The sequence below is a fragment of the Vombatus ursinus genome, unplaced genomic scaffold (genome assembly GCF_900497805.2).
Source record: "Vombatus ursinus unplaced genomic scaffold, bare-nosed wombat genome assembly UNPS02014812.1, whole genome shotgun sequence".
Lineage (NCBI taxonomy): Eukaryota > Metazoa > Chordata > Mammalia > Diprotodontia > Vombatidae > Vombatus > Vombatus ursinus.
The window spans coordinates 77,005,571-77,030,970 of record NW_020954590.1 but is presented as its reverse complement, the minus strand read 5'-3'; the positions used below and the strand labels follow the sequence as shown (position 1 = coordinate 77,030,970).

Below are 25,400 nucleotides of genomic sequence, written 5' to 3'. Positions count from 1 at the left end.
TTTTTCCCTTAACTTTGGATGTATATGAAGAATTCAATGAAGCCTGGGAAGACTTGGGGGAGTGAAACAAGAATGAGGAATAGAATCTACACAATGACTACAATAATGTAAATAGAATAATGAATTTTTTTTAAACCACCATGTAAATATAATGTCCAAATTCGGACCAGGAAAGAGTTGAGAAAATGCACCCTGTCAGGGGCAGCAAGGTGGCACAGTGGATAGAGTACTGGCCCTGAAGTCAGGAGGACCTGAGTTCAAATCTTGCCTCAGACCAAATACTTGACACTTACTAGCTACGTGACCCTGGGCAAGTCACTTAGCTCCAATTGCCTAAAAAAGAAAATGCACCCTGTCCCCCTCTACTACAAGGGAGGGGGGAGGATATGGGGTATGTGGAATAGATGTGTTGTTTTTGCTAGGCTACTTTTCCCTTCTTTTCTAGGAATGGATGTGTTATATAAACAAAAGGAATTAAAAAAATGAAATAAAATTGAAAAAGAATAAGCCTGATTTGGGATGTCAGTGGAACGTTCAAGTAGAAATGCCCTTAGTCCAGCTGGAGATGTGCATGTCTAACCATGTCATTCCCTAACTCAAACTACAGTGGTTCCCTATCATCTATAGGATCAAATAGAAAATCCTTTGTCATTTAAAGCCCTTCATAACCTAGCCCCCTCCTACCTTTCCAGTCTTCTTATACCTTACTCCCAGCCACATATGCTTTCATGTAGTGACCCTGGCCTTCTTGCTGTTTCACCAAGAAGACACTCCACCTCTGAGCTCCAGGCATTTTCTCTGGTTGATCCCATAACTGGAATGTTTTCTCTCCTCAACTCCACCTACTGATTTCCCTGACTTCCTTTAAGTTCCAACTAAAATCTCATCTTTTACAGGAAGCCTTTCCCAACCCCTCAATTCCAGTGCCTTTACTCTATCAGTGATTTCCCATTTATCCTGTATTTAGCTTATTTGTATATATTTGTTTGCATGCTGTTTCCCCAATTAATTTATAAGCTCCTTGAAGGCAGGGACTGTCTTTTGCCTCTTTTTGTATCCCCAGTACATAGCACACTTGATAAATATTTGTTGATTGCCTGGAACTGGAACTCAGGTAAGTGGTCATACCTAGATAAATTTAGAAATCCTAGGGATAGAGATGATGGTTGATGCCTGGTAACTAAGTGATCTTGCTAAGGAAGACAGAGAGGGCTGAACCTTGGAGAATGCCCACATTAAGGGATAAAGAGGAGAAAAAGATGGAGAAGAGTTAATCAGTTAAAGAGGTTGATGAAAGCCAAGAGAAAGGAGGAGAGAATACTCCAGAAAAAGAGGGTAATCAGTCCTGTTGAATGCTCTTGAGAGGGTAAAGAGGGCAGGTATTAAAAAGGCCATTGGATTTCAATCCAGGCTTTTCCAGATTTTTCTGTGGTGTTAGGTGGGTGCGTTTTGTTTGAGCAACTTTAGGGGCTTGATTAACCACTCCAGTATCTAGATTTGTGAGCACCCAACTGAACTAAGGAATTTTAACTGTGAGGACATTTTATCTGTGTTACATACAGAGCTTTACAAAGGGAAGCCCCTATGGCCTCTTCCATAGTTCTGCAAAACTACTCCCACCAAACAGGAGCAGGAAATATAGCAAGACTTAGCTTTATATAACCTGTGGTTCCAGCTCAAAAGAGAGTAAGTTCAAACGTACTGGATCTCACTTTTTCCAGGTTTGGTGGGTAGGCATGGAGAAAGGCAGAGGAGAGTGGGGGTGATGGCGAAAGGAGAAATTGATGGCAAAGTGCAGTGTTTGACTTTCATAGGAGCCTAGGTTTAGAGCAGGGAAGAACCTCAGAGTCTAACCCCTTCATTTTACAGAAGAGAAAACTGAGGCTCTGGGAAGTTAAATGACTTGCTCAAAAGTCACACAGAAACTTAGCAACAGAGCCAAGGCTTGAACCAGGTCTGATATTAAATTCAATACTCTTGTTACTCCAGCACCAAGAGCTGTTCATAGCTGGGAAAGTCAGCTGCTCATCAATTACCAAAGGGCGGAGGCACAGTGCCATAGAATTAAATTACATTTCTATTCTCCCAGCCTCTGGACCTGTCAAATTCAGATGCCTAGGTAGCGAGTTCCTGCCATCCTACTTTTACCCTGTATGGAATATACGTGCTGAAGGCAAAGGGCAGAGGAAAAGGAGAAGTTAAAGCAGGTAATAGAGGCAGAATCTTGAACAAGTTTAAAAATTGTTAACATTTTATGAGGTACCCATGATATGTGTTGCCATGTTAGAATACAAATACAATTACTCCTTTTATCAGTCATATACTTTGCTGGGATAGGGCTCATTTACTACAGGAGTGTCAAAATAGAATACCAACAGCACCCCCTAAAATTTCTGGCTATTTCTGATACAGTATTTGCCATAGAAAGAGGGGTCAGTCTCTTTTTGTCTTTGGGGAGCAAATGAGATGGAGGCAGGATGGCTGTGCACTTAAGAGTAGGTTTGGAGTTTCTGAACTACCTGAGGAAAAGGGTCACTATCAGAGAGGGTCTGTCACTGACTATGGGAAACCATCAAACCTTGTGTTTTTACTCTGTGTCACAGCCATCATTTTGTTCATCTGGGCTAGATCACCCTTTCTCCCCCAACCTAAGACATCTACTCTACCTGGGGAAAGTTGGAAGATTTCTCTTCTTTGGTAAGCTAGGACCCTCATCAGAACACGGCAGAAGAATATTACCACATAAAAGTATAACTATGATGTGTGCACATGATGATATTCAATAAGTTATTGCAGGTATCAATATATTACACCCTCTACCTCTGTCCCTAATTTTGTCTATCAGTCATGAAGTACCTCAAGATGACATTCTCAGAAGCCTGGAAGAGTTTTTAAGGAGAAGGAAGAGAATTGGGTTGTCACATGTGAAGTAGGATGTGGCTCTAGCATATGAGTTCTAAGCAAGATAGAAGGGAACAAAATGGATGAAAAGGAAAGATTTCTTGACACATTAGGTCCTGAGTTTTCAGGAGAAGACTATGACAATGAAACAGGAAGAGTTGAAAGACAATGGGACCATGGAAAAATATTAGAAAGCCCATGGGTTATCTTTTAGAGGTTTAGTTGGGAGTATCTTCACATTGTGAACCTCTCCCCCACCCCAAATTGTTGTGCAGAATCCTAATTGTGCTAAGATGACAATTATGGTGTTTATAAACACAATCAATTAGATGAAAAGATACCAGCTGTGCAGATCCTGCTTGAATACAATACTATACCTATGAATATAGAATATGTGCAGATATGGCATCTGGAAATGGTAACCACAGAATGTTTTAGACAGTACATATTTTATAAAACACAAGGAAAGAATGGAAGTATAGAGAAAAAAAAACTTGTGACTGGACTACCCTTTTCCATTAGTATCTAAAATTTGAAATGACAATGGATCTTAGCAATCGATTTTGAAGCCTGTGGAAAAAGAAACGGTCTATTTTGCACTCACAAAAGGATATTTAGGCCTCTAGGTGATTAATTTATTTTTTACTTTATTCCTGAAGTTACCAAGTTGTATAAGTAGAACTGGAAATTATTCATTTTAATCAGACAGCTCCAGGGAATCAATGCCATTGGTTTTTTTTTCCTGCCATTTGTCTTTTTTTTTTTTTATGTTGACAGTAGTTGAGAAGGCAACACACAAGGAAAATGTTATTGTTTTTAAAAATGCTATTGGACCAGTGCATGTTGAAATAAAAACAATCAAATAATAGACATATTAGGTATTTACATGGTAATATAAGTGAAAGGTTACAAGCATGAGGCTTTTTTTTTGTCATCCAAGGCTAATAATAGAAAAGTTTAGTAAACAAAAATATGTCTTTTTGAACCTCACACCACAGACAGTATGTATAGTAATTCCTTAGCGCCTTAGCTGCTGGCTATAAATAGTCACATACAAATCTCTAATTACTTAGAAATCATAGTATGAATCATGAAAAACAAATCAATCCATTAAGGCATATACTACAATGCATTTGGTAATAAAAATGCCCCTCCAATCACTGGAAGCAGCTAAAGAATTAGTCTTTCCATTTTCCTTTCCATAATGCCTTAACTGCATAGCTAGAGAAAGTTCTTGTAGACACCATAATCTTACTGCTGTTTCTAATGCCCAAATAATCAAAGGTTATCGAAAATTTCCATACATTGGGAATTATGGTTTGTTACCAGAACATAGATCTTCTTTAAAATATAACACTGACATTAAAATGAAAAATCTTGGTCCCTTTCCACTGAAGAAAAGGCTAGTGGTGAACTGTACCTGCAGCAGGATATTTGTGGGACTAGGTTTCATGGGGGGGAGTGTATGTTTCTCAGTCACTGACTTCACATGGTACATGGTTAGTTGATGACATTTCCCCATCTTTTTTAAATGAGTGCAAATCTATGGAAAATACAAAGAATTCCTGCAGTGTGTAACCATTGATAGTGACTTTATAAATGAGTACATTTGGCTTGAAAACACTTGTGTCACAATTTGCCGATATGGATCACATTTTAAAGTGATTATCGCATTTCCACCTTAGAAATGCAGGGTCAGAGTGTATATTTTTTAATTGGGATCTATTCTTTGCCTTCTAAGTTTGGATTCAGATGGTAGCTTAGACAGATAAGGTTACCAGCAGATGAGCAGTTTATCCTCTGAGCCAGTCACTCCCCAGTTATTCTTTTCAATTCTGTTCCATCAGTTGAGAAACAGGGTATCTCTTTCTGTGTATAGTACACAGAATCTTCCTGAGTTATTTCAGCCTTTAGGAACCAGGCGCAGTGGCTAATCCAGGCACAACGAAATAACTTGTGCAACCAGTTTTTGGGGTGTGTGTGTGTGTGTGTGTGTGTGTGTGCGTGTGCGTGTGTGTGTTTAATGTGACATCTGTCTATGCCAATTGGAGAAAAAAAAGTATCTCTTTGTTCTAAGGCTGTTGTTGATATTGCACTTCTGTTGCTGTGTAGAAGTCACCCAGCACACTCTGTAAATAATCAAAAGTTGGCCTTTCTTCTGCTTTCTCCTTCCAGCACATTTTCATGATGTCATAGAGCTCTTCTGGACAGTTTTCCATGCGTGGCATCCTGTATCCCTGCCCCAGAGCCACCATCACATCAGCATTAGTCCTCCCTGAGGCAAACAAAACACACCGTTCAGAAAACCAGCCTGAGTATGTCTGCTCTCAAGTAGGGCAGTGTTCTCCTGCTACCCACATCCTGCAGCCATTAACATAAGCAAGTTTCAGAGGCTAAGGACACTGCTCTGACAGACTAAAAATATACATTTTCACTCTTGAGTTTCCAAGGTAGTATTTAGCCTGCCAAATAATTCAGAATGAGGCATCAGGGAAGTAAGACAGTGTGTGCCCCAAGAGCCAGCAAAGTTTGTAGAAAGCAAGTCTTTTTGCTCAGTCTCATCCAATTTCCTTCAATGATTTGAGCTGGAGTTCATCTATCTGGGGCATTTGTTCTCTTTTTTTAAGCCCACCCATCCATTCCCAGCTGTCAAAACTCTTCTCCTAGTTTTCTCAATTCTCTTGTTCCTTCTATCCTTTTTATTTACACTCTTAGGTTCTATCTACATGATCCAAATCAAATCAAAGTTTGTAAAATTGCCCAGAAAAGTGGGAGGTGGGTTACCCAGTCAAACCAATCTGAGTCATTCAAACAAAAGTGAGTTCTTTTGATTGCTAGGATGAGGCCCAACTTACCAAATGCCATGACAAGGATGCTGAATTCAGCATCAGAGGACCTGGATTCAAATCTTGGCTGTGTTGTTTACGACTTGTGTGACCTCAGGTAAACCACTTAACAACTCTGCTAAGTTTGGGCCTCTGGGCCTCAATTTGTTCATCTGTGTAATGAGGGCAGTTTCTAGCTCTAAATTTATGATCCTGTGATTTGTTTTCAAAGGCACAGACTCTGATGATCTGGGTGAGATCAATTGTCTATACATAACACATTTCTGTAAACTCATTGAGTCATCTTTTTTTTTGTTTTGTTTTTAGGCAATTGGGGTTAAGTGACTTGCCCAGGGTCACACAGCTAGTAAGTGTCAAGTGTTTGGTCCGAGGCCAGATTTGAACTCAGGTCCTCCTGACTTCAGGGCCAGTGCTCTATCCACTGTGCCACCCAGCTGCCCCTTTGAGTCATCTTTTAACAGAGAAAAATGTCTGGGGATAGAGGGAAGTGACCTTCAACCACATCCCATTATCTAAACTCAGCCTTTTTCTTTTTTTCTTTTAAATAGTATTTTATTTCTTCCAATTACATGTAAAGACAATTTTTAACATTAATTTTAAAAAATTTTGAGTTCTTAGTTCCAAAATTTCTCCTTTCCTTTCCCCCCCTCCCTAAAACTGTAAGTAATTTGATATAGGTTATATATGTTCATCCTTTTTTCAAATTCAAAAACTTCACACTCTATCTGGAATGTCTATTACTTGAATTTGGTGGTAAATGACATAGCATGACAAAGAAAGTTTCTCCATTACTAGAGCTATGAGAATTTAGGAAGGATGGTTGAATCTCTCGGGCTAACTGAAAAGCCTGATTGGTTGGCTTTTGAGAATGAGATGACTCTTTACACTTTGAGGATTTGGTTCAGTTTTTCCGGAAGGACATAAGAGAAATAAAGGTGCTAAAGGTCAGTAAGTGAAGCGTGCTTAACAAAGTAATTCAACAAACACTTATTAGAGGCCTACTGTGTGCAAGGCATTGTGCTAGGTAGGCATCAGGACTACAAAGAAAAGGAAACAGTCCTTGCCTTTGAGTTTACATTTTATTGAATATATCAGATGGATCAAGCAGGCTTGAATTTAATAAATATTTATTAAGAACCAACTATGAGTAAGACAATGGTCTAGGCATTGCAATGAACTATCCTAGTGGTTTTCCTCACAAATGCTAGACATCTGACATAAATTGAATTTTTTTTAAGAAAAGTCTATACAGCAGCAATGGATTATTCCATAATTCATATTCTGACTCAGTTGTAGTTTACAAAGCACTATAGTAAAAGTATTATCAATTCCATTTTACAGATGAGGAAACTGAGGCTATATAATGTTAAGTGGCTCACCTAGGGATACATGGCTATAAAATGTCAGAGCTGGGGACCAACCCAGGTTTCCTGACTATAAATCCAGAGCAATTTCTAGCAAATTATATCATACTCTAATAATTTGAAAATCTTAATATTAGTCAATGAGGAACTGAGAAAATGGTCATGGCTCTTATACAGATTCCATATATGGAGATATGGCTATGTATTCCTGGTATACATTTCTTTGATTTACTCTAAAACACATGTATATATATATATATATACACACACACATATATATGTATATGTATATGTATGTATATATATATACACACATGTGTATGTATATACACATATACGTTTTTACTTATATATTATACATAAGTTATATATACATATACATATATACATCTATATCTATCTATATTTGGTAAACCTCTTAAGAAGTAATGGGCTTCTAACTCTTTTCTCTTCCTACTGTCTCTTGCCTTTCTAAGTTAAGTTTCATGCAGGTGACAAACAAATCTTCCTACTGCACAGATCTGACCATGTTCTGTTAAAACAAAACAAAACAATTGCAATCACTGCCTTTTCCTAATAGGAAAAGGCAGTGACTGACATTTTCCTTAATCTGACATTGAAGGTCCTTTGCAATTTGGCATCATTTTACTTTTCCAGTTCCCTCCCCCCAACAGACACATATTTTGTGCCTCTATGCATTTTATATTCCAGCCAAACTGGACTACCAGCTGTTTCCCAGTCTTGTTCTCCTCTCTCATGCCTCCATATATTTGCTTAGGTCACCTGCACATGCCTAGAATTCATTCTCATCTCCCTGCTCACCCTCTCTTCCTTCAGAGGCCCAGCTGAGATATCATCTCTTCCATGAAGCCTTCCCTGAACCTCTCCACTTCACTGAAAGTTATTTCTCTCTCCTGGAAACCCATTTGTCTGGATCATTTTTTTTGTCCTAATCACATCTTGCCCTTACTAAATTGTAAATCCCTCGAGGGCAAGGATTGTGTCATTTTTTCCTCCTTATATCTAACACAATGCCTTGCATATAGTCAACTCAATAAATATTGGTTTAATTGGAAAAAAAGATGTTCAAATTATCTCACTAAGGAAATCAATCAAACAAAAGGGAGAGGGATTTATAATTTGAAAGCTATTAAAGTGAAAAACAAAAACTTGGTATTTATATTTTTTTCCATGTGTGCAGTACTTTATAAGAACAGTCTGTAGCTATAAAAAAACTGCTAGGACTTTTTCAGCTTCACTGACAATGAGCTTTCAAAGCCTCTCCTGGCTCTGTTTACTACCTTTGCTTCATTATTCAGATGCATTTGACCTGTTATGTTTCTTGTTTTTAGTAAGCAATCCACCACCTACTTCCAGTGTCGGTGTTTGGCTCTTTGCTGGCTTCTATCCCATTTTAGCTGCTTTTTAAAAAAATGTATGTGTGTAGTTTGTTTTTTTAAACTACGTATTGTGTTGATGATGCATTTTTTTTCAGTATGAGCCATGTGAAATGTTGACTTAGAGCAAAAGCTTCTGGGGGTAAAGGCAGGAACTACGTGTTATGTCAGAATCATGTTAGAATGTTAGAGCTGGAAAGCACCTTTCAGATAATCTCAGCCAAATGCTTTTAGTATATACTCTGTGTGGCAATCATCAGGTGGTGACAGCTCAATTAACTAAGACTATCCCTTATTTCTTCCACAGATTTACCATTAGAGGTTCTTGGGTAAACTTTAAAAGAAAGATATAGGGAGGGAAGTGTTTGCATAGTTCCCCCCCAACCTAATACAGAATGTCATTAGGAATGTATGCACTCAAGCTAACTTCCTCGGGTTACAACAATTGGCATCAATTCTGAGACATAGGAGACATTGGCACAGAATTGCCCAGCATGGCATGCATGCATCAAAAAAGGTGCTGCATTCTATGAGCAAAGCAGAATTGCAGTAGCTCAAAAGAAGTGTGAGATGAGCAAATTTAGAGACATCTCCACCCCAAATGTTCACATGGACTATTTGTACCTAACTTGTGTTAGAGCCTTCCAAGTCCACATTAGTCTGATCAGCCACAGTCGGTCACACTGTACGTTGACCCCGATACCATGAGGTCATTTTAATCCTCTTCAATTACTCAGGGAAGAAACCCCTGAGGGAGACTATAGACAACTGTCCGGACAAGCTAACTATTATGATCTAAGTGACACTTTGAATAAGTGTTCTAGATCTTGATAGCAGTTCTAGATCTTGAGAGCAGTTCTGATGGTGAAACATTTTTGCTCACTCTTACCTCAGAAGTATAATTTCTGAATATTTACAGGATAGGAATTGACTAAATGGAAAGCTTCATACAAATGTCAACGTAACGCCTGAAGCTCGGGGAGAAATGTGCATAAATTTCTTTATTTGGAGCTTCTATTCACCACAGAAGAGCTGTGGTATTTCCAAGGCTCATGCCCTATGTGAACCTTTGTATCTAGCCTGATTCACTTGGACCAGCTTCAGAAAGAAGAAATGCTTTTACTTCTGTTAAGTTGTAGGTTTCCTGCTGTGGAGATCTAATTTTCAGTGTAATATATGTATAACAATTGCAGATTTGATTGAAGATTTCACTTCCCCTTCCTTTCTAAGGTGTCCCAAGTTAAGTAAATAAGGTCACAAGGTTCCCATGGAAGCTACTTCCTCCTAAGGGTTTTCTGTTCTCATCCCCACTCCCAGCTCTTTTTCTCATCATTCAGATGTGTCCTCCTACATCCATTTTTTTTGAAGTTATTTTTTTTTTGGCAGTGAAGCAGCAGCTTCTGAGTACCCAGACAGAGTAAAACACAGCTGGGGAGCAGCTAAAGATCTGACACGCTGCCACTGGCTGGTTTACCACATGGAAGGAAAGGAATAATCTGGCTGATACAGTGAAAAGAGCAGTTAACTCTGGGGTTATAAGATCTAGATTCAAATGTTACCACATATGCTTACTATAGTCATGAATGGGTTGGACTGGATGGCTTCTGAGATTCCTTGCAACTCAAGGCAGTGAGGTGGCACAGTGAGCAAGAAGGCTGAATTTAGAGGTAGGAAGACAGTTCAAATCTCACCTCATATACCAGCTGTGTGACTCTAGGTAAGTCATTTAACCTCCTTCAGCCTCAGTTTCCTCATCTGTAAAGTGGGAATACCTACCTCACAGAGTTGTTGTAAGGATCAAATAAGATAATATAGGTACAGGGCTTTGTTTTGTTTGCTTTGCAAACAAAGTGCTAAATAAAGGCTAGCCATTATTAAATTTATTGTCCTACATGTGCTTTCCACATAAGCCAGGTAAGCATGGAGAAACATGGGATACAGAGAGACGAGAAAGAGGAAGAGAAGGAGGAGGAACAGGAGGAAGAGGAAGAAGATCATGGTGGTGATGGCAACAGACTAAGGACAGAAGAATGTAGAGACAAAATAAAAAGCAGTCCCTCAGACTGAGAAGTTAGACAGACGGGCTCCTGTGCTCAGTAATCCTGAAAGCATTCATGTGAGCCACCTTTGCTCCAAGTGCATTTTTGCAAACGGTTCTGTGAACCTCACTAGAGCAGTGCTATATCATGTCATTGCAAAAAAAGACTTTAAAAGAAGGGAGATCTCTCATACAGGAACTATTCAGGACTTCCAATTCCATCATAATATTAAAGATACCACTTTTAATTGTGCCTGGGATGTTGTTCAAAGTAAATATACGAAGGAAAATTTGGAGGAAAAGGTAGTCTGGTGTCATGTTGGCAGAAATATTATCGTTTTCTTCTGATGAAGAATTCGGAGCCTTTGGAATAAGAACTTTTCCCTTTGGAGAATGCTTTGGCATCCCTGCACTGATTCTAGAAATGAATCACTGATCTAGAGACCTCAATGTTCTTCTAGTCCAATCCCCTCATTTTACAGATGAAGAAAATTAGGTCTAGGAAGGCTCAGGGACTTGACCAAGGTCACACAGTTGTGTCAGCAGTGGAATTTCAACCCAATCCTTTCACTCCAGAGTTAGTGCTTTTTCAACTGTACTTTACTCCTTTGTACCCCATGTACAAAAATGTGAGTGAGATAGAACACTGGATGAAAGTTGACAAGGAAGTGCCTATCTGGGCCATTGTTGCTGTGATGCAGAAATCACTGATCATGTTTTGAATGGTACTGGCAAATTAAAGAACCCAGAGAGCAAGAATAAAGAAGCAGGACATTTCTAAAAGCCAAAGGAGATTTGGCCTTTGACTTGCTAAACAGTCTTGTAGAAATAGAGCCATATTCTGTTGCCCAAGAGATTAGAAAGCTGATTTTTCTCTTCCCTTAATGAAAAAAGGCAAGTGAGCAAAAATCAATGTGATGTGGAAAAACTCTTAAAAAAAAATCAGGTTTCAAGACTGCTGCTAACATCAGTGTCCCTTCAGCCCTCTTCCATCTATGTGTACATATTACAATAAGATGATAACTCCAAATAATAGATCAAAGGTTAAATTATACTCAACATTCTCTGCTTAAAAGGCAAGGGAAATCTATAGCTAATTTTAGAAAGCATTCCAACACAAATAAGTTATAAAATTCTAACTCTTAAAGAGTTACCCTTTAGCTAATTAGAAAAAACTTGGTATCTAGAACTCAATCTTTCCCAAGTTCTACATAATTGCATCTTAGTGTATGATTTGTGTTGCTACAATTCCAAGCCCTTATTTATCTTTAGCAGAATGGGAAGGCTGCTGGTAGTCACAGAATCTCAGAGTTGGAAGGGTCCTCAAAGGCCACTCAGTCCAACCTGTGCCTGAAAAAGAATTCTCTTCATAATATACTGGTCTCCAACATAATCTTCTACTTCTGTTCTACTGCTTGTTGTAGTTTCTTTTCCTTTCCCACACATGCCAGGAAGCAAAACAACATATCAAAGAATGAACACAACTGAGTGGATAACAAACAAGCTTATAGTACCTGGATAGGGAATTTTCCCGTAGGTTACAATTTCATATAGGAGAATTCCAAAGGACCATACATCTGATTTAATAGTAAAGTATCCGAAGTTTATTGCCTCTGGAGCTGTCCACTTAATAGGGAATTTTGCACCTATGAAACAAGACATGTTTAGTTATGAGCAACTGGAAAAAAATGTTAGCATATACCTGGGAAATAATACTTGTTTTAAAATGTTTGTATTTGTAAAGATAAATACCTTAAAAGTGTAAACCACTAGAGACATTAGCTCCCTCAAACTCTCACAAAAAAAAAGGCTGTCCAATTCTTGTACTTTATAAGTGGGAAAATAGATTTAGTTGTGTATTTGTTAAGGATTGTAATTCTCAGCAAATCTGAGGGTTTCCATTGCCACAAATGATTTCTAAATAAAGAATAAAAACTGAAGTGTCATGAGGGATGAGGTCTTTATATCCACAAACATCAAAGGAGAGAGTCAGTGTTAGTTTGGGAAGAGCTGCGAATGTCTTTCTGCTGTCAGCAAATCAAAGGATTTAGGCTTGAACTGTGACTTTGAACGCTTAGGAAACATTGAAGATGACAGAGTTTTCAGTAAGGATATTTTGCAGAGAGCTGAGCCTTCAACATGACTTTACTTTGGTATTCTGTGTGGTGCCAAATCAAAATTCCAAGCAAAGAGAGCACTCTTATTTATATGACACATCTCAATGAAGTATGAAAGAATGAAATGAAACTTGAAAGACAGTGAAAGAATCCAAGGCTCTTTCAAAGGGCAATCTTTAGTTCACCAGCCCAACTTCAGCTACTGTTTGTACTAGTCCCACCTTCCAAACTTGATTAAGTGTAAGGGTGGAGCTAGAGAAACTACTTAAGATGACTAGGCCTCTAGAGGCAGAGAGTGATATTTAAACATAACAGAAGCAGATATAGAACAAATTGCAACCATATTTTGAAGTTATTTCTTTATCAACTCTCTAAGTGGGGCCAATTCTTCCAAATGGCATCAGAAACAAATACATATGGCATACTCTTTTAAATTATAAGAGAAACAATCTGAGCCAACTCAGATGCTGTCAAATTAATCCTTGTCCCTTTAGAACAAGAAAAGGTAATAAAAAAATTAATCCTTATATTGTTCAAGAGGGAGAATGCCAGAATCCAAAGTATCACCAAAAACTACTTGTTAAAATGATAGTAATTTTGTCCTAAACCTCACCTACATCCTTCTTTTTTTTTTAAACCTATATCTTTATTGATGACAATGAATAGATAGCCCTCAAAAACAGTACTGGGCATGATGTGCAAACAAAGAATTGCTCAAGTTTTTTGTTGTCATTTTTTTAATCTGCTGGAAATCCATTTCTACTCCTTGATCTTTAATGAGTTAATATGCAATATCTGAACCAGGTTATGAAATCAGGTTAATTTGCAACATTATTCTGAATTAAGTGAGCATTATGGTGACAACTTTACATTTTCATTTCTAATATAAAAGACTGGTTTAAATTATGTTTTTGGAGATAGACTTAATGTTACTAACATTTCTTGTGTGGGTAAGAAAAGACTACTTTGCTTTCTAATTAAGCAAAAGCTTCCACATATAATGCCAAAAAAAAAAAACCCCAAATCAAATTTTATTTTGTAAAAACCATTTTTGTCAGTTTGTTTAATTAGAGTGCAAATTGTAGTTCACATTAAGTTTCTAGTTAAAATCATCCAGAGTCAATCAAGATGGCAATTAAAAAAGCAACTTAGGAATGACTTATCAGAATGGCAAATTAAATGAATGATTGTGGTACATTAATATTCTATAAACCAAGTCTTTTCTTTTCAAAGACATCAGCCACCTCATAAATAATCTATACATGACACAAACCTGGAAATCATCACCATACCTTCTCTTGCTGTATATTCATTATCTTCAATTATCCGAGCAAGGCCAAAATCAGCAATTTTGCACATCAGTGAATCTGAAACAAGAACATTAGCTGCTCTCAGGTCTCGATGGATGTAATTCTTCCTCTCAATGTATGCCATTCCTTCTGATATCTGTAATGAGAAGAAGAGCTCTCATTTTCTGTCCTTAGCCAATTATACAAGACCAGCAGGAGGAAAAACAGCCCCAGCCATTTCAATACCAGAATTTTATTATTGATAGATAAACCAATATTGCTGTTTTAAGGTCTTTTGGAAATACCATACTCTCCAACATTTTAATGAAGATAAATACTTTTCCTCTTAATGGTAATATTGCATTTTAATTGCTTCAAAGAGTTTCCAAAAACAAATGACAACCTTCAAGCTATCTCTTCAAAGACATTGATACTACTGTTCCATTTCATAAATGAGACAGCAGAGGCAGAGATGGTATGTGAATAACCAGAAGTAATAAATTAATGGACAAAGGACTAAAATAAGTCTATCTAAAGCACCATTTACTTAATACTATGGGTTTTTTAAATTAGATTAGTCAACAACACCAGCATTGTCTTTTAACAGCTTTTACAGCTCCCGTTTTGAATAGAATTTTAGTGTGACGGAGAATGGAAGCAGACTTATTACAAATTTACATGTTGACAACAACAATAATATAAAAGAACAAATTTCCAAAACCTCAGGACTGATCAAAGCAAGGAGCACTAGCAACTTCAAAAGGCATATGGTGAAACAAATCTCCCAGTTCTTGAGAGGTAATGAACATGAGAAATGCATTCTCAGACATGGTTTACACATTGATTTATTTTGCTAGGTTATATGTATTTTTTACAAGGAAGGGGTGAAAAAGGATGTTGTGGGTAGAATGTTACTGTGTGGTAAGAGATAGCTTTAAAAGAGCATCAATAAAGTATTTTTAAATCCAAAAAAGAAAACAATTAAATAGAACAATTTTCCTACTACCCTATTAAATTATATACATATATAATTTCTTTTTAAAAATGAGCATAGTTTGAAGTTTCTTACACAAACTTCTTATAGTTCTTTTTTTAAGTGTATATTGAAATGTATGTGTTGAGGATTAAGTTCCCAAAACAAAATTACAAAAAAAAGAGAAAATTTGCTACATTTCCAAAATACGATTTCCAAGAACAACACTACCAATTCAAAAGTTAAGGAAAATCCTTACTCTAAGCCTTTGAAGAATGTGTTGAACTCACCAAGAGGCAAACTATCAGATTAGTTGGCTTACCATAATTTGATTCAATAAAACACTTTTTAAGAGAGTACTACAGTATATAGTTTAGTAGTTCATGATGTTCTCTGAATTGCCTTTTTTGAGTATTAATCAGATCCATGATTTAAAAAAAATCCCAATCTACTAAATGCTAGGCACTGAGAATGCAAGTTTGAAAAGACACAATCCTTACATTCCAAGTGTGTACATGGAAAGAAGATTGATTCAATATGTATAGAAATAAATAAAATACAGGGTAAGAGAGATATCCCAAGTATTATAAGAAAAACTGAGGAGGGAGAAAGATCACTTTTAGCAAAAGAATGGGGAGTGCGGATAGAGATGGAAATGATACCTAATCTTGAAAGAAAAGTTTCAGATGATTACTTTGTCTGTAGATGCTACTTTCTGGGCTACTTCATCCTAATTAAATGTATCTAAATGTCATATCTTAATACATAATACACAAAGTAACTATTTAACTACTAACTATGTAACTTATGAGTTTATTTTTGAATAGTTCCATGGAAATTGTAGTTCCTGTCTAAATTACCTTGCATTGTACATCTAAGAACAAATGCCAAAAATGACATCATTATATAGAACCAGAGGGCTCACCTGTGCCTGGCACCTGCAGCAACTCTTAACCTAGCAGAGTTTCATGACCTCACCTCAGATCACTGACCATTTCTCATAAAGTTAAAAAGATTCCAAACAGGAGAGACTGATTTCCAAGAATCTTTCAGAAACTGTCATTTAAAAGATTTTGTACATTCACATCTATCTATCTGTCTGTCTGTCAACACTCATATATATACACACATATAGACACACATATACACTTTTAGTTCTTATAGTTTAGAGTTGCAAACTTTTTGTTCATGTGTCTGAACATATTTTGAAAATTGAATTCATTTGCTTATTTATTCATCTCAAAAGGAGGGAAATGTATGTCAACAGTTGAAATCAGGAATGTTTTAATTACTAAATTAATAAAATAACAATAGATAACACTTATATAGCACTTGAAGGTTTACAAAGTGCATTACATATACTATCTTATTATATCTCACGACAACACTTTCAGGTAGCTGCTGTTATCATCCTCATTTTACAGATGAAGAACTTGGGCCCAAAGAACTTAAATACCTTGCCCAGGATCAAACAGCTAGTAAGTATCTGAGGCAGGATTTGAACTCAGGACTTCCTGACTCCAAGTGCAGCACTCTACCAACCATGCCCCCTAACCAACTCATGAACTAGAATATTCTAATAAGTTTGAGAATAACCTCAAAAAGGGGGGGGATAAAATATCATCATATGAGTCATTTAATCTCTATATTCCTTAGGCAAAACTCTAGGACAAAAGTGATGAGTCATTGGCAGGTTGTGATTTGCTATGGAGGGACTTGTTGGGGATTTCCCCACCAATGGCCAATAAAATCTATTTCTATTACAAAACACTTTACATACATTATTTCATGTGACCCTTATGACTATTCTTGGATGTAAGCAAGGTAGGTAGTATGAATTTAATTTTGCAGAAAAAAAAACCCGACAGAGAAGTAAGTTGCAGAGTGGAGAGCTGAATCCAGGGTTTCTACCTGTGGAGTTAGATGTTCCCATTACAGCACACTACTACTCAAATGCTAGAAGTAATATTCTCTCTTTCTCCCTCTCTCTGTCTGTCTCTCTCTCCCTCCTTCCCTATCAACAAGAAGACATGGAAAAATCCCTGTATTATTGCATACCCTCCCTCAAGTACCATTTTAGAACAACTATAGTACAAGGATGCCAGACCAACGCTTTTCATTGCTTTGGTCAAGTTACCCTCAACTATTAATTGCCTTAAATCCCATTCACCAGGTAGAGATCCTAGATATGCCGAAATAAGCTGCCAGCTGTTCACACCTATAACAAGTGAATGATGATCACCCCTGTAGGGTTGGTGTTTCCTGTGTAAGAACAAAAAGAGAAAGAGCAGTTTGTTGTGAATCAATTCCACTTAAAAAACAATTATTCATGCTTCTCTGAACTTTGAATAGTCCTAAGTAGTGTTCTCAAAGAAATGTTCTCAGAAAGTATTAAAGATATTGATCTCTTTCCTCAACAGGAAGTACAACTTAACTAAGCAGAAACTTCTCTATCCAGATATGGTAAGAGAAAAAATAGGGTGGCAGCAATTAAGTGATTTAAAAAAAAATAGTTAACAGAAACAGGGAGATAAGGATAAGGAACTAATTTAGGGAGAATAATAAGGAGCTTGGTTTAACAAGGTAGTGAGGCATGTTGGAAAGAATGATGGGTAAGAGCAATAAGGAAAGCTGGGTTCTACTCCTGATTCTGTGGCTAGTTATCTATATGACTTTAGTGAAGCCACTTAAATTATTATGTATCTGGGCCTCCATTTCCCTATCTAGAAAATGAGGAAGGTGAACTAGAAAATTCTTAAAGGTCTCATCCAGCTTAAATATTTGATTTACTAGGCACTATGTGATCATTGGTGGTCTTTACTCTTTAAACTTTTAATTTAAAATTTTAATCTTTAAAAGATCTTTAATCTTTAACAGTTTAATGGAGGGGTGGGGCTGAACCTGAATTGCTAAGGGTGAAGGAATAAATGAGTAGTGAGGAAAGAGAGCTCAAGATCTTGGAGGTGAAACAAGTTCCTCTAGGATAGAAAGGGAAGGAGGAGAGAAACAGAAATTGTGAGATGAATGTGAAGATGTCCACCTTTTTAGTAAGGTGAATGAGATGGAGGTAAGGTGATGAGATGGACGACACCTGGGATGAGTTGGGACCTTGAGAGGTGTAGGAAAAGTTTTAATAGCCGCTGTGAAATGTAACAGAATCAATAATAGATGAATAAAGAGGATATGACTTTCTTTTCCTGAAGACAGCATGCCTCTGTGAGGTAGTGTGGTATAATGGTAATAGGAAGTTAGCCTGAGGGTCAGAAAGATTTGAGTTAAAGTTTCATCTCCAGCTGTGTAACTCTGGTCAAGTCTGGAAAAGTCACTTACTTTACACTGGAAAAGTGTCTTGGGTAACTAAGAGTAGAAGCAGCAGAGCAGGTGCCAATATGCATTTGTAGAGGGGGTTTCCTCAAGGGACTTAGATACATAAATAAAATCACAACTCACAACAAAAAATTTTGTTTTATGTACACATACAAAAATACTTGTGAATTTTAAATTCCATTCATATTCTTAGAGGTGCATCTGTTCTGATTCTAACTTTTGGCCAAGCTGATCAATTAGTTATTAGAGCCCATAGTAGTGGAATTCTAGTGACCAAGGGGAAGCTAGGTGGTGCATTGGATAGAGTGCCGGGCCCAGAGTCAGGCAGAATTGAGTTCAAATTCAGCCTCAGACACTTACTAGGGGTGACCCTGGGCAAGTCACTTAACCCTGTTTGCCTCAGTTCCTCACCTGCAAAACAAGGTACAGAAGGAAATGGCAACCACTCCAATATCTTTACCAAGAAAACCGCAAATGGGGTCACAAAGAATAAGACACAACTGAAATGACTGAGCAATAAAAGTGACCAGGACTGGTTAAGTGCTGATCAGTTCAAGCAACAGCTTTGGTCTTAGTGAGAACAGTTCTATTGCCAAACATATAAGGACAGATAACCTTAGAGACAAGAACTTCTTGATCTTTATTCTATATACCTTCCTCTTTCCTGTACTTCATTTTAAAATCTGTTAGTATTATAGTAATTACTTCATATCTGGTTTGCAGTTGACTTCTACCTATGGTTGATAACTTTTTTTTCCAAAAAAACATTTTAAAAGAAAGAATAAATAAAAATAAATAAATAAAAAGAAAAAAAGAAAAGAAAAAATAAAAGAAAAAGAAGAAATAGAAAAAAAAAAGAAAAAATAGCTCAGCCAGCATTTCTACAGCACGTTCAGGTTTGCAAAGCATGCAAACCTTCTGTGCATGTCATCTCATTTGATCCTCATAGCAACTCTGTCAATTCTCAAAGTAATAAGGCGATGGTGAGAGGACATCTAAGATGCTCTTACATTCAAGTTACCAAGCCCAGATAAACTCCATCCTCAAGTACTAAAAGAACTGGCAGATGTAATGATTGACCCATTTTGAATGATCTTTGAAAGATCAGTTTTTTTAAGGAATAAAATAGAGACCACAGACGTTAGGCCAGTGTTCATGACTTTGATTCCTGGCAAAATTCTAGAATGCATTAATACTAAGGTGAAGGTTAGCTACCCTGTCAAACTCAGGCCTCTCCCAGTGTAGCCTGAACCAGATTAATGTGTAGTTGGGAAATGTTTAACAAAATACATAAACACACAGTAAAACACAGATAATATTAATTAGTGTTTTTCTAAGTCAGCCTGCATGGATCAATTTCCATTTGTGTTTGATGCCACTGATGTAGAAAAGGAAGGGGCAGATTTCAAAGGGCAAGATCAAGTCATGTAAGACTAAACTAATTTCCTTTGTTGACAGAGTTACTAAGCTCTGCGATCAGTGAAGTACTGTAGATATAGTTTACTTTTGTTTGCATGTTCTCGACCCTATTTGATTTCAAATTCCTCATGGTTAGGGACTGTCTTTTGCCTCTCTTTGTATCCCCAGCCCTTATTTAGCACAGTACCTGGCATACAGCAGGCACTTAATAATTGCTTATTGACTGACTGACTTAGATTTTAGCAAAGCTTTTGACAAAACATCTCACTCAATTCTTGTGGAGTGGCTGAAGAGATGTGAGTTACAATGAAATAGATTTGGCTAGACCAAAGAGTAGGAGTCATTGACGGTCTGAAGTCAACTTGGAAGGAGTCAACTCCAGTGGAGTGCACTTTGAGATAGGTAATGTAAATTACTATCCCCATTTTACAGAGGAGAAAAATGAGGCTCAGATAGGCTGAATGACTTGTCCACAAACAGTTAACAATGTTGTACTTACATCTCCAGACTTCATTTCTATAAGACTTCATCAACTCACATTTATACAGCATTTTAAGATTTACAAAGTCATTTCCTAACAATAGCCCTATGAAGTAGGTAATACAAATATTATTAGCCCACTTTTAAGCTCCAAAAGATTAAGTGACTTACCCAGGGTCTCACAACTACTAAATCTTGGAACCTTGATGTGAATCCTGGTCTTATGTTATGAACAGCACAGTGCCTCATTAATGTATGCATCTAATGGATTGTAAGCTCCTTGAACCTTTCAATTCTGTATCATAGCATTCAGAATTCTGCTTAGCACATAAGAAATACTAATACATATTCCTAGAATTGATTAGGTTTTTAAACTGCTTTTCTCACTGTAGCATCTAGGCCTTTCTAAAATTGTTGACTTGCATCTAGGTGGTGCAGTAGACAAAGTGCCAGGGCCTGGAGTCAGGAAGACTCATCTTCCTGAGTTCAAATCTGGCCTCAGACACTTCCTAGTTGTGTGACCCTGAGCAACTCACTTAACCCTGGTTGCTTCAGTTTCCTTATCTGTAAAATGAGCTAGAGAAGGAAATGGCAAACCACTCTAGTATGTTTGCCAAGAAAACCCCAAATGGGGTCACAAAGATTTCCAAATAACTGAACAACAAGGCAACAAAAGAAAATTGAGATTTAAAAAAATTTTTTTTTTTTTTACTTTTTGGTGAGGGAATTGGGGTTAAGTGACTTGTCCAGGGTCACACAGCTAGTTAAGTGTCAACTGTCTGAGGTTGGATTTGAACTCAGGTCCTCCTGACTGCAAGGCTGGAGCTCAATTCACTGCACCACCTAGCTGCCCCGAGATTTTTTTAAAGGCAAAAAATTCAAATGACAGCAACAGCAATAAACCCAGAACAGTTAAAGGTTAAAAGATTTCAAACAAAGATCAAGTCTTGCTACCAGATGGAGATATAATCCTCTATTATCTCAAAAACAAGTTGTATTTGAAAGCTTCCTCTGCCAATAGCTTCTTCAGCTTTACTTATTTGATATCCTCTACCCCAAACTAATTTTACTTAGAATTTTAGTCAATTAACTCTGAGGTGAAAAATAATGCCAAAATAAATTGAATGATGCAAATGTTTTACTTCACTTAATTTTTTAGAAGGTTAAATTCAGGCTCAAATAAAGTCATAGCCTAGGTAAAAAGGAAAGTTTTGCTTTGATAAAAAGCCCTCACAAATTGATAACAACTATGCCGCATGACAGAAATACCATATTAGTCATATTTTTTACTTTATGTTTGATACATTTTGTATCCCACTCAATAGCCTCACAATCTTATTTTTGATTTATATCTTATAGCCTGCCACTTGAAAGGACTAGTTTTGAGCTAACTAGGAAAACTTAGTGGGACCATATAATTACTGGAAGTGACATTTGAAAAATCTAGGATTTCACCAGCACAGTAAACTTCTGGTGTAGAGAGAAGGCAGTGGAATTAGAGTAGAATTGGCATTGTCTCTACAGTCAGCTAGGTGGCCCAGTGGATAGAGCACTGGGATAGAGTTTGGAATCAGGAAGATTCATCTTCATGTGTTCAAATCCAGTCTCAGACACTTACTAGCTGTGTGACCCTGAGCAAGTCACTTACCTGAAATGATGGAACAACAACATAACTACCTAACCTCTCTATCCCTACCAACCACTTGAAAATGGAAAACTTGCAATATAAAATATCAATTCAGAATTATAACAGAGATCCTTTTGAAAAGTTCATAATAATGTAGAGGCAGCATGACCCACTGGATAGAGTGCTGGGTTTGAATTTCACAAGATCTAGATTCAAATCTCTCATCTGACTCTTGGTAGCTGATAAGTCATGGTGGAAGGAATGTTATAGGATCATAAATATAGAACTGTAAAGTCCCTCAGAGGCCATCTAGTTCAACTCCTTCATTTTATAGATGAGGAAGCCAAAGCCAAGAAAGGTTATGTGATTTGTCCCAGGTCACACAGACAGTAAACTTCTTTGGTAGAATTTGAATCTGTGTGCTCTGACTCTAGTTGTTGCTGTTGTTCAGTTGTATCTGACTCTTCATGACCTCATTTGGGGTTTTCTCAAAAAAGATTTTGGAGTGGTTTGCCATTTTCTTTTCCAACTCATTTTATAGATGAGGAAACTGAGGCAAACAGGGTAAAGTGACTTGTCCAGGGTCATACAACTAGTAAGTGTCTGAGGCTGGATTTGAACTCAGGCCTTCCTATCCTGAGGTACAGCACTCTATCCACTGGGTCACCTAGCTGCCCATAGGTAGTTATCAGGTAAGATAATAAGGATGAGCAGCTATACCCAGGAAGTTAACCAGAAAGTCTTCTTCATGAATACAGGCCAGGCAGAGTTGGCTTTGATAGTAGACTGGATGAAGTGAATTTGGAATAGAATTTTTTAAAAAAGCAAAAAAAAAAACCCCCAAAACAAAAAACAAACAAACAAACAAAAACCAAGACCTTCAGTGGAACAGAGAAAGTAAAGAGGGTTTTGCCCACTGATTCAAAGAAGAAAAATAAGATAGACTGAAGTGTTAGACTTCCTAATACTTCCTGTGGTAATGAGGCTAGTGCCCTGTCAGAGTGAAAACTACAATACTAAAAATAAAAAATAAAATCATACTGATCCTTTCATCCAAAGGGCACTGAGTACTTTGTAAAAAAGAAAAAAGAGAAAAACAACTTGCAGATATGTTTGCTAAGCTGTTAATGATTTGAGGGAGAATTACGGAGAAAGGGAAAGAATACGGGATTGAGAACAAGGAAATATGCTGGTTTTTAAAATAGGAAATAAGGTTGATTCTTTAAGTTACAGAGTGCCTTTGATTCCTGACAACAGCCTGGATCAGATTTTCAAAGGGGTAGTTTTATGAACACTTAGAAAGAAAAATAGTGTCCACTATTTAAAAGTACAGATAGGGATAGGAACCAAATCTGGGACTTGATTACTTAACTGATACAGCCAACTTCCTGAAGAGGAAGCTTCTTCTATCAGTGAAAGTTAGCTCCTTCTTGGAAACTTAGAGCCTTAAGAGATTGCCTATAGTACTGAGAGATTAAATGATTCACCTAGGTTGGAGGGAGAACTTGAACCCAGATCTTTCTGGCTCTAAGGTCAGCTCTCTATCCACTACACTCTGTTGCCATATTAGGAAGTATAGTTCATTAATAAAAATCATGTCAGACTAACCTCTTTCCTTTGGGGGTTTTATCAGGGTAAGAGTTAGTAGATAAGGACATTGCTATATACATAGCATATCCAGGTTCCAGTGAAGAATCTGACAAAATCTTTCAGTGTCCTTGTGGTCAAGATGGACACTTAAGGACTAGATGACAGGTCAGTTGGTTGGTTTTAGAACTGGAGCAAAGACCAGAGCCAAAGATCAATGTTTAATGAAATGATGTCATCCTGGAGGTAGGCTTATACTGAAAAGCCTTTGGACTTCATCCTTACTCTCACTATGGTGGACATTTTTATTAATGTCTTCGAAGATAATAGCTAGCATGCTTTTATTTCCAGATAATCTCAGCTGGGAAAGAATGGTAATACCAATTAGATAGAACTGTTATCCCAAAGAATCTTAACAGACTAAAATAATGGACAATAAATGATAAAACTGAATTCAATATTGATGGACATAAAGTTCTGTACTTGGGTTAGGAAAACACACACACACACACACACACACACACACACACACACACTTCATTAAGTACAGGGTGAATGAAGCATGGCAAGAAAGGAGTTCATAAGAAAAAGACCAGAGAATTTCTGTGGACTACCTACTCATTAAGTCAAAAGTGTGATATGGCAGCCAAAAGAACTAAGGTGATCTTAGCTATACATGAACAGAAGCAGTTTCCAGGGACTTGAGTCTTGCTGTATTATTTCCTGGTCTGACCATATCTGGAATATCATGTCCAATTTTTGGTGTCACATTTTAGGAAATGTATTGGCTAGATGGAGCAGAAACTTGTCCTAGATCACCAGCCAAATGTATACACTCAGTGAATCTTATCCTAAGCAGTATAATTGCACTATTGCTGAGTCAAGTCTCCTATATGACTATCAGGTACATGCACCATGATACTTACATTGGAAACATTTACTTATGTATATTTATATAAATGTTTCCAACGTAAGTATTAGAGTACATATTTCATTTATTCTTTAGCATATGAGCCCCTGGGGGACAGGCACAGTATTTCATTAGTGCAGCATACTAAATGTAACACAGTTTCCTGAAAGTAGCATCCATGTATACTACCGGCTAAGAATCCTGAAGGCATAAAAATTAACTGACTGTGGTTGGAAATTCTCAAGAGAGTTTCTGGGAAGAAAAACTGTAGATAAACTGTAAGATACTGCATCTTTTCATATTTAATGTGAACTGGCAATGATTCACAAAGGACTTCATATTTATTGAATAGCTACTATGAGCCTCACACTAGGTATTGCATAACATTAAAATAAATCATAAGGCATGATCCCTGCCTTCAAGCGAGGACACTACCATGCATGAAACAAAGAGGTCACAACTTAATTTATAATCAAGTACTAAATGGCATAGTACAACAGAAATTCAAGTCATCGTGGGTGAGAATCATAAGAAAAGACTTCCTGGAGTAAGATGTGGGGCTTGAGCTGGATGTCAAAGGCTGAGTCAGACTGCATGAGCAGGGGTACAGGAAATGGGGGAAGCTGAAAGGAGAGGGCAGTGGAGAATTCAGACTCTGCAGAGCAGAAGATCTGCCTTGGGAAGTAATGGAGTAATGGGAAATAAGATTAGACAGGTCATTGGGTCCATGTTATGGAGGACCTTAAAAACCATGCTGAGTATTTCATGGTTTATTGCTAGCTTCCTTTACTGAGATATGAATCTAATGCTTCACTATGACATGGAGGTGGTTCTGGCTTCCATGCTCACAGAATGCTGCGCTCACACCACTATGGTAGAAACTATGCCCAGCCCAGAAGGCTCCAAATGAAGGCTCAGCAAGACTGGTTCTGTTGTCAAAAACTCACTCTGGTCATCTAAGGATAGGAAGGCTCATCACTAGAATACTAGTCACCTGATTTCCCCCCTTACATTTAACTCATGAAACCACTTTCAAAGCATGAAAGAATTACAGTCCAACTGAGGAAAGAGTAATCACAGCAATGAAGTCACACACTGTTTAAGCTATTTATCATTTACTCAGGG

The 25,400-nt window shown here is 37.4% G+C and overlaps 1 protein-coding gene across 2 annotated transcripts in view; it reads right to left on the bottom strand.

Annotated features, from left to right (window-relative positions):
* Window positions 1-3,526: 3,526 nt before the first annotated feature.
* LOC114053900 (tyrosine-protein kinase Lyn) overlaps window positions 3,527-25,400 on the bottom strand; it is a 146,552-nt gene continuing 124,678 nt past the window's right edge. For both annotated transcript variants that reach the window (XM_027877020.1, XM_027877019.1), the window contains 3 exons: window positions 13,956-14,109; window positions 12,061-12,192; window positions 3,527-5,176 (listed from right to left, as the gene is read on the bottom strand). In XM_027877020.1, the coding sequence (XP_027732821.1) occupies window positions 4,974-5,176; window positions 12,061-12,192; window positions 13,956-14,109 (489 nt within the window). In that variant the 3' untranslated portion in view covers window positions 3,527-4,973. The remainder of the gene's footprint in view (window positions 5,177-12,060; window positions 12,193-13,955; window positions 14,110-25,400) is intronic.